The following is an 11,092-nucleotide window of genomic DNA, read 5'->3' on the forward strand; positions in this document are numbered from 1 at the left end:
TTTTGAAGCGCTTTGTGTTTTTATTGGGTCGTGCTAGTCTTTTCCTAGGTAGAATAGTTTAAGAGTGTGTTCAAAACATAGAAATAGAATATAACCATGCATCATGTGACTGAGGCCAGGTATATCCAGACGGTAACCGGAACAGTAGGCACCTGGCATTTCTGGGCATCTTTTTAAACGTTTCTTTTGTAGTTTTAAGTTTGATTTTAAATATGTAGGTGGTTAAATACGTATGACATTTTTTAAATCACTTACACATTTTACAAATCCTGCAATATGATATCCAGTAGCTAATTTAGGGGATAAACAAAAGGTTGAAGGGTACATTTAGGTCTGATAATGTACCAGGCATGTTCAAACCATAAATACTTCCAAAGCATACATTTAGGTTAATTATTTTCCACTGAAGTCTCCACAGGGTGTAGGTGCCCACTGGACCTGTATCCATCCAGACAGTAAGCTAATATAAGGATTTCAAATCTTGTAATGTTCATAAAGCCTCTGACCAGACAGCAACTATGTGTGGTGCGTTTACACAAACCCTAATGGCTGCAAATCAACTAAAACTTATGACAGATAATCAAGTCACATAAATTAATCTTATGCATTTCAGAATGGTATATTAACTGCACAGCACACACAAGACTTAATCAACTTCTTGTTTATTCAGTTATTGAAAAATGTTCTGGCATAATACTACAATACTTCCCTAGTCATCCAGTGATGTCCCCAATACCTAGAGCAGCAAAAGAAAAACATTGTTTTAATAATAGTCTACATAGTAGTTCATGTCTCAATTTTTTTTTTTACATTTTATTTTGTTTGAAAGTGACTGGCAGATGTGGCACCAGGTAGCCGCTCTGCTAATTAACCTCCAGTGTTCTCTGGCACAACAGAAATATCACAGCTCTAAAAAATGGAAGAGCAAGACAACTACTGTGCTGTAATGTCTACATTTTTGCATAATAATAAATTATTAAACAAATTCAACTCATGGAGCTTACCGTTATGCATAATGATCCAAGTCCTCCACAACCTATTGGGGAGGGGGAAAAAAACAGAATACCCATCATTAAACTCACTTCACCAACACACGTGACAATCTGCAACATGGTGGAGGAGGAAATCAAACCCATCAGTGCAGTAAATAATGTAATCATGAGGTTCAGGTGAAACACGGACTGCAGATCATCATGTTAGGTTTGACTAAAAACTGTAGGTGAATCGAGCGCATAAATAATGATACTAATAATCATGTTCGAACGTTACACCTGCTTGTAACAGAGACACACACACAACCCCCCGCATGTCGAGTCGATGTTACATGCGGTTAGCTACACGCTAGCACACGAATAGGCTACTATCAACAATAGGTTGTTTAATGCCAATGTATGGATGGCAGCCTACCAGTTAACTATCTCAGCTATATATATATATATATATATATATATATATATATATATATATATATATATATATATATATATATATATATATATATATATATATATATATATATATATATATATATATATATATATATATATATATATATATATATTACAGACACAGATGGCAACACCAGTAGCCTACAATTAAAGAATACCATGTGACGGACGGTAATCCAACGCCACAGAAACAGCGAACGACTTGACGTTAAATGAGAATTAATTCTACGCACACAAAATGAAGCGATAAATAAAGTGATCTAATAGAGCATGTTCTTACCGGTTACAGGAACATGTGGGATCGTCACCAGGAGCACATGCGGTCGGTCCACCGCATGTTGAGGACAGACAGAGAAAAGAAGAGACACATTTTGAGGCTGCGGCTGTATTTATGGCTTCATCAAAACCACGTGTTTGTTGTCCTACCTCCCGTTTCCGGCCTGGTCTGTGGCTCTCTGCCACTGTCTCTAGGCAGACTATATAAGCACACCAAAATAAATACATTAATCATATATATATACATATATATATACATATACATGAAAGGAAAGTAGATCTGGCTGTAAAACAACTGAAAACTAATTTTCCAGTGCATTTGATATAAATTAGTATAAAAAGCACACACTATTTTGTCAAAAATGTAAAAAATAAATAAGGTGGGCACCAAGGAAGAGTGGGCACTTTGGTGTTAAATTAGCTTTCTTCTTTTTTTAACCAAAATTAAAAAAAATATATATATATTTGGAAAATCTTTTTAAAAAACTGTAGCTACAACTTGCAACAAAACCTGTATATCCAGTCATTCTGGGGCATAACAATGAGGTTGAAGGATAAAATTAAGTCTGATAATGATGTACCGTGTATGTTTTGTAGCTACAGTAGAAATATTAGACCTTAATTGTCGAATATTCAAGCATGTATACTTTACTTTAAAAGATTTTCCAAATATATATATATATATATATTTAATTTTGGTTTAAAAAAAAAACACCAAAGTGCCCACTCTTCCTTGGTGCCCACCTTTGAAAATGTTCCCTCACCAAGATGGCGAACAACACCGTCCGGTTTGGATTTCTTACAGACGTTTCGGCTACGGAAACACAGCAGGTCCAAATCAGACATGCAGTAGAGCTCAGACAGGACAGTCTGGACATACTGTACAATATTACACTGTTACTGCGACCCATTATAACATTATAACCGGGACGTCTGTGGTCATGAGGGTATTAATAGGTATGTGAATGTTTTTCTTGTTGTGATTATATGTGCTTCAGTCCCAGACTCAATGTGCAGGGAAGGTCAGTGTGTGTTTGGTAACAGCTCATTTATACTTGGTTGCGCGCTGTGTCGCGCACCGAAAATAGCAGATCTACAAGCTCACAACGCGTCGCGGGGCATTGCTTTGAGAGTTTGTAGATCTGCTATTTTCACAGTATCACCTCTAGCAGTGTTGCTTATTATGTGTGTCAATGAATGTTCAGTCGTTGTTATAACACCCATCCAGTTGTTTCAGTGTGTGTGTCATTACAACTCAAACAGGACATTTTTGATTGATTGAACACTTTATTAACAATTTGTACAGGTACGGTTTACAGTTATTGTTAAAAGGATAACACAAAAAGCCCTATAGGGGCTTGTTTCCATTGTGGGCTTGTTTCCATAGTGTCTGTTGACACTAAAGGTACATTCAATGGGCTTGCAAAGTTTGATACACAGGAGTCAGGAGGACCCCAATGGAAACAAGCCATAGTGCTTTCTTGGGTTCAATCCTTTTAGCATTGTATTCAATCAATAAAACAAACAAACAAAAAAGTGAAACAGACATGTTTGTTATGAGTGTTGCATTGTTTTTGTCCCAATAAGAGACTTTCTTGAAGGTAGGGCAAGTGATTTTCTTTAGTTAAAATACGTGTTAAATACCTCTATATTCTGATAGTATTCGTTGCCATATAGAGTGTTTGTTCAGTAACAGATCCATGTCTCTCCAGCTTAATAAACAGAAAATGCATTTTCATGTTGGTATACCAATTTTATCCAATCAGGATAGAGAACTCAGACAGGATACAGATTAAACAAGTGAAATTGGAAGTGATGACACAAAGAAATGAGCAGACAAAATTGCAGCTACAGTATAGGCTACTCTCTCCTGATTGGCTGAAATGTTGACACCTACCTGAAAATGTATTTTCTGTTTATTAAAGAGCTGGAGAGATGGGAGGACCCCTGTTATCCTGAACAAACACTCTATAGCAATGTAGCCAATATAGTGCTTTTACCTTTTTAACAAAAAACGTTTTGTTTTGACCAAAACATACTTTTGTAAAGTTTTGCTTCACTTACTCTGCCTTTAAAGTGAGGATGAATTGTTGTTGGACGTGGCATCTTTTTTTATTTCTTTGTAATCGTGTTCATTGTCCTCCTATCTCCCTTTGAAGGAGGGGGGTCTGGCTTCGTGGGCCGTGAGCTGACACGTTTGCTGCGAGACAAAGGTCACGAGGTCACAGTCATATCTCGCCAGCCAGGTCCAGGAAAAATCACGTGGGTGAGTATGATGTCATAGAAGTGATTTTGGTCATGGATAGATTCATATCCCACAATTATAGCAGCATTATAGATTCATATCCCACAATATTAGCAGCATCATAGATTCATATCCCACAATGATAGCAGCATGTACATAGATTCATATCCCATAATGATAGCAGCATTATAGATGCATATCTCACAATGGTAGCAGCATGTACATAGATTCCTATCTCATAATGATAGCAGCATGTACATAGACATAGATTCATATCCCACAATGATAGCAGCATTATGTACGTACATAGATAGATTTATATCCAAGAACAATAGCTGCATCATACATATACAGTAGATTCATATCCCAGAATAATTACAGCATATAGATTAATATCCTAGAACGATAGCAGCATCATGTACATACATACATAGATAGATTTATATCCCAAAACGATCTCAGCATTTTACATGAATATCCCAGAACGATGGCATCATCATCATGTAAGGGACAGGGCAAGAGTCTTATCTAAACCTGGGAATTCCTTTTGATTCCAAAGGATGAGGTAGTATACAGTCAATGGGTGGCACACTGGCACTCCACCGCCTCTGTAGCTGGACCATGCTGACTGACTTAAAGTGTATTGTAGAATGATAGCTTTTGCTCGCCTTCTAAGTGTCTTGCTTAACCGATTTGCATTGTGCTGTTGTCCTTAGTAGGGCAGTTTGTCAGCGTGACTTTTTCCGCAAAGCCATCAATACAGTGTTTTGGGTTGTACATGATGAATGAAATTATTCTAAGTGCAGCGGTGCGTTCAACTTTGTTGACATTGCGCCTCATTGTTTCTATAGGGTGAGTTGGAGTCTGGGGGCCTCCCACCATGTGAGGGCGCTGTCAACCTGGCAGGAGAGAACCTTATGAACCCTCTTAGATGGTGAGGTACTAACCGGAAAACTAGTTGAAATTTTGAAGACAGAACTGTCTTTACACCTGCTTGTAAGAAAAGTTAGAAAACATGTGTTTTCTTGCATTTACATCCAGGCCACATAATATGTGGTCATCATAAGCGGTTTGGGGCTGCAATTTGTTTGATGTTACAAATGTAGACTAAATGGTGTCTTTGTAATATATTTTTGTATTTATTTTTGTTTGTTTGTGATAAGGCCCATTGATACTCAATGCTAAATACGGATACAGATTAAATTAATGCAGTGTATGGACTGAGCCTCCCTCTGCGTTCATGCCATCGGTCTTTCTGCATATTGTCTGAAAGCTTATGGATCCTAAATGTATATGCATCCATAAGGTGCAATACTGCAGGAAACCGTGAAACTCTGCTAGATGGACAGCAAATTGAACACAGTGAAGAAAGAGACAAATTGAGGTTCATTTGCCATCTTTGTGTTGCCCTATCCTGCCCTCTAGTGGATGAAATTGGTTGAACCTCCATTGAAACATTAAATAAGTATGACATGTATTGTGACCAGTGTTGGAATAGTTACTACAACAGAGTAATATGTTACTTATTACATATTACTTGTTTAAAAAGTAATGTAGTTACTTTACTTATTACTCCCTGCCAAAAGTAACTAGTTACTTATTACTTAGTTACTTTTTTTCTCTCGCCCCCAGTAATTGCATCCTTTCTCCCCAAAAGTCTGACTTTGCATTTTCAACATTAGCAGTTGTTTTTTTTCTCTTTCTGCAGCCTACATTGTAAAATCCTCATTGTTGATTTAACTCTGAAAAGTGTTCTGTACACATGACGGGTCCATTTGGTTCTATTTGTACACTCATTTCAATTATATTAACACTAAGACTTTTACTGTGTATGAATTCATAACTTACAGACTAAATGAACAACTTCTGTTGTTTATTAAAAAAATGTATTCTAATAAAATACAAAAATAAAAAGGCTCCCATAGCAACACATATCAATAAGCAGACATGGCAACACTGTTTGATCCGGTTTAAAGGGGCCACACCATGAATTTTTTTTTTTTAACATTCAGTCATTCATTCTCATTTCAGAGATTTTCAGAATGGGCGTGTCTGAACAGGCCATTTTAGAATGGCAATGCATGTGACATCACTTGCATTGCCATTGCATTGATGCTGGCCAGACAGAATTGCTCAGTAGCCCCCCCCCTGCCCAAGAGGACGTTTTGGTATTGCAGCTGAAAGTGCTGTATAAGCCAGAGACAATTGACTTGGGATGAGTATATCTGAGTGATGATTTAGGCTCAAACCTTTTGAAAAAGGTTTGAGGGACATACACCATATGATATTAAATATCAAATATTTTTTTTAAATTCATGGTGTAGATCCTTTAAGGCCCGCCCTTCCGCAGCTGATAATTCACACATAGACAAGTGCGCAACGTTTCCGTATCCGCTCTAGACCGGATCAGCAAGCAGCCTGCATAGCAACTGGATCCCAACCAGTCTACTATTATATCAATTGACCAAAAACAACACAGGATCAAATAAACACACTCAAACCCAGAGTACCACCAAGGCTCGTGAAAAAAAGTAATAAGTTACTTTTTGAAAAAAAGTAAAGGTAATAATATTACTCAAAACGTGAAAGTAATTAGTTACATTACTAGTTACTGGGAAAAAGTAATAATATTACTTTAAGTTACATATTACTTTAGTTACTTTCCAACACTGATTGTGACTTTGTGAGCAATGCCGCTTGTGTTTCTGAACATATACTGTATGTACATTCACATCCGTTGTGAACAGGAGTATAAATGGGCCATTAATTGAGCTATCTCGCCTTTTTCTACTTGAAAAGTTGTATTATAGTTTAGAGTTTCTCAGTGCCTTTACTTGGTCTTGTTGTTTTCAGGTGGAATGAGAGTTATAAGAAGGATCTGTTCTCCAGTCGCATCGACACCACAAAGACCCTGGCACAAGCCATCGCAGCTTCACCCAACCCCCCACACTCCTGGGTACTGGTAACAGGCGTAGGTAGGTCACTGTCAAAATGCCATCATGGATGGTGTATATATGACACATGTTTAGTTGTACAGTAGCTTATACACTGCCCTGAGTGTTAATTTACTCTGAGTGTACAGATGGAACCAAAAGTTTAGTTCCATCTGTACGCTCTCAGAGTAAAATCAACACTGAGTTTTTTTTTTTTTTTTCAAGGTTTTTTTATTTTATATTTTCACATACAGGTCTATAACAAAGGGCATACAAAAACAGTGAATGTATGTTACCCCTCCCACCCCCCCAAAGTTCCCGCTCTGAAAGAGCCACAACCCTGGTATCTCATTGTACCATTAAAACAAAGGACAATACAAACAAATAAGACACAATTGCAATGAAATGTCAAAAAATAAAAAATAAATAAAGTATACACAGTAGAATATATATATTACTAAAGAAAGATTTAAAATGAATTTAAAAAAAATACACAAAAAATATAATACAAAAACAAATTCAGTGGGGTCAACACTGAGGATTTCAATGTTATATATATATATATAATGTATTCAACTATGACAGTTTTTATATTAAGCTGCTTTTTGTTTTTGCTTACACTTTCTACAGTATGTCCTTGATGATGCAGGCAGTAGTTTATCTAAACATCTTTTGACCCACAGCCTGCTACAAGCCCAGTCTTACAGCTCAGTATTCAGAAGACAGTGAATGGACGCCCTTTGACCTGCTGTCAACATTGGTAAAGGAATGGGAAGCTGCAGGGCGTCTTCCAGAGGATATTTCCAAGGCTACTAAACAAGTGGTCATCAGACCTGGTATGAACTAACTGCACAATTCTAAGTGTATTATTGTATTATTGTACAAGATTTCCAGTACTTTGCTATATAATAAACTACACATAATAGTTCTTCCATTCCATGATTGGCTGAGCTGTTCTAAAATCACTGTAAACCACAGCTTCTTGTGGCTTATTATTTCAAGCCTGATTTGTATTTAGTTGCACTCGGGTGTTGGTCACCGAAAATAGATCTACAAGTTGATTGATTGAATGATGTAGTTTATTTAGTAAGACATGAGAATAATACATGACAGTACATAACAGTACATGGAAGTACAAATTCACAATACAAGGTATACTAAACTGGAACTCTCATTAAGCACGCAGCTTGTTTAAGATGTGAACCCCATGCACACAAATCATGATGACATATAAGAGGCAGACAGATATACACACTACTATACAGAATGTCATACAATCAGCTTTCAGGTTACTGGTATGAAGAGAGAAAAAAATATATATATACAAAAGAGGAAAATGAAGGAGGGGGGGGGGTAGGTTAAGACTTAGACAGGGGCCATTTTCGAATTGCAGCCTCCTGAAGGTGTATCTTTCAAGGTGTATTTTTAGTTCAAAATGCGTTTGCGAAGCGTTGTGATCTTGTAGGTTGGGCTTTTACATTGTGCAGCACCCATGTGCAACTGAGAATAACTCGGGCTATTGTGTGTGTGTGTGTGTGTGTGTGTGTGTGTGTGTGTGTGTGTGTGTGTGTGTGTGCGTGTGTGCGTGTGTGCGCTCTTACCTGACATTTTCTGGTTCTCCTGCCTACTGCCAGGAGCCGTGCTGGGTCGGGATGGCGGCGCCATGAAGCAAATGCTGCTGCCCTTTTGGCTTGGCCTCGGAGGCACCCTGGGATCTGGGAGACAACCTTTTCCGTGGATTCATGTCTCTGACTTAGCAGGAATCATCTCCCATGCCCTGGAGCCCTCACCCGACACGCCTTCACCAGACCCTCAAATTCTCAACGGAGTTGCCCCCACGCTGTACACCAACCACGAATTCACCAAAGAACTGGGTCGCGTCCTGAGGCGGCCCACCATCTTCCCGGTGCCAGGCTTTGTCATGAATGGTCTCATGGGCTCTGAGAGAGCCGTGGTCCTCACGCAGGGACAAAAAGTAGTGCCCGAGAAGACTCTGGAGTCTGGGTTTCGGTACAAATACCCAGATCTGTCCTCAGCCCTTAAAGAGATTGTTGGGAGTTAACATAATAGGGAGAGATGCTAAAGTGCAGTTTGACTTGTGTGACATCATTTTAATCTGAGCTGTCGGGTGAAACTGGAAACCTTGTATGTCCTAAACCGTTACTTTTCAGGAAATGTAACAAACATTTTCAGAAATAGACTAGTAAAAATATCCGATCTACAAGTTGCTGATCGGGTATTTTACTACTTTTGCTTGACTCTCTTGTGCGACGAAGTAGGCCATTAAGTAATCTGAGTTCCCAGAAGTTCTCGCCAGCTCTTGCATACAAACAGGCATTAAGTGACACAAAAATGTTTTATGTTTTTTTTTCATGTATGTTTTTTTTCCCCAAAAAACATACACATTTGAAATATGGAGATACAAGGTTTCTGCCCGACATCGACGATATGCAGTATTTGCCCCCTGTATGTAATGATTCTGAATATAGTTAATATCACTACATTACATTTATACAGTAAAATCCTTTGTTCTGAGGACCACATACAACACCAGGCGATAGGAACTTTTTAATTTTATTTTAGAAATTAGCACTGCCATCTGAATCTGATCCACCTTCCTTCCACTTTTTTATTTATTTGAGTGTTCATTTCTTTGAAGAGTTTCACTCTGTCTATAATGCATTATAACCTGCTTATAACACTGTATAGTTACTTATAAGCATATGTTTCCCTAAAGCAATGCCATTAATACTTTGGCTATGAATGCTTACACCTACAGTATAATTATGAATTGTTATAAGCAGATTGTAATGTATTATAGACATGGGCTTCATAGAAATGTATTTCCGCTTACTGTTGCATGTGGAATGTGCTTGAAGGTACTGATGTACTCTGTGGACATTCCCAGGTTCCACAGCATAGAACAAGATAGGAGATCTCTGAGTCCAAAGCGATATCTATGTAATCTTGGATATTAGCTCATGTCAGTTTTCTTCATCAAATAACATCAACATACAGTCGCACACCATTTGTAAATGTATTGGTATGCAATCCCAATTTCCTTCATACAGTAAAGGAGGACTTTACATGATTTAATGACCTCAGTGAGCCAGAGCCTACAGAGCCTGCAATGACATAAAACTACCTCAACAGTCAGTGGTCCTGTGGACCTCACCGGTGGGATTCTTTTAGGAAATCAGTGTGGTTTTTCTCATGATGTAAACACTTGGCAAAAAACGGCCACATTTCAACATATATAATAAAATGTTATTTATGTAGCAACTTTCTGAAACATGATCTACAAAGTGCTTTACAAATGAAATAATGCTCTATAATACAAGTACAACAGAGGCCTCAAAGCAATACCTATACTGTCTATAAATTCAGGAATCTCTGAGTGAGTGAGTATAGTCCAGTGGTGGAGAGTTACCCTAGTACATTTACTCAATTACTCTTAAGCACTTCCTGTAATTGGTCCTCTCTGATGCTTATTTTAAGATGGCACAATTTCTGTCTACTCGCTCTGCGTCTCTTATGCTTATGCGTTAACTTATGCCAACGGCTGCCATGATATGGTAGTGAAAATACTGTATTAGTTACAAAAGGGACTGATAAGGCAGTTGTTTTTTTATTTGCAGTTTTTGAAAATTAATTTCAACATGCATTAGGCAAGTTTAAATTAAGGCCCGCCCTATACAGTGTAGCCCACCCACCCATTTTACATTCTAAATGCATGTGGATGGTTTGTTTTGGCATTGCTTTAAAAGCAAAACAATTTAGAGATGATGATCTTGATGAGCATCATCTATAAAACGTGACAGTCACCTTTCGTGGCGACATGTTTTATCTGGCAGAGAAAATTCAGTTTCGAGCTCCTGCCAGAGTTTAGACTTCACCACTTTGTTGGCATAGCATCTATCAGTCATGTCGTACTGATAGACAGAGCTGTCCTCTCCTGGATCCTTTTGACGAAGTGCTCTTCGGTGGCTTCGTTCCAGATGGCCGTCTTGGCGAATGAAAACATTATGTGTTAACGAGTGTTATTGTTTGCCTGGTTTCTATTTACTGCCCGTGTTCAGATCTGGTCTAAAGCCCGCACACTGTATCCGGTCATTTGCACGGACGCACACACACAGGTCGCTTCCGCATCCGCTCTCGACCGGATCTGCGAACCACAAACCGAATTGATC

The 11,092-nt window shown here is 38.2% G+C and overlaps 1 protein-coding gene across 1 annotated transcript; it reads left to right on the forward strand.

Moving 5' to 3' along the window:
- The first annotated feature begins 2,567 nt into the window (after positions 1-2,567).
- On the forward strand, positions 2,568-9,249 carry sdr39u1 (short chain dehydrogenase/reductase family 39U, member 1). The gene is made up of 6 exons (XM_080440059.1): positions 2,568-2,681; positions 3,884-3,990; positions 4,821-4,903; positions 6,823-6,944; positions 7,586-7,738; positions 8,537-9,249. Exons 1-6 carry the CDS (start codon positions 2,666-2,668, stop codon positions 8,962-8,964), a joined length of 909 nt encoding a protein of 302 aa, XP_080296185.1. The 5' UTR covers positions 2,568-2,665; the 3' UTR covers positions 8,965-9,249.
- Positions 9,250-11,092: the final 1,843 nt, after the last annotated feature.

This window comes from Gymnoscopelus braueri, assembly GCF_963280865.1.
Source record: "Gymnoscopelus braueri genome assembly, chromosome: 10".
Taxonomy (NCBI): domain Eukaryota; kingdom Metazoa; phylum Chordata; class Actinopteri; order Myctophiformes; family Myctophidae; genus Gymnoscopelus; species Gymnoscopelus braueri.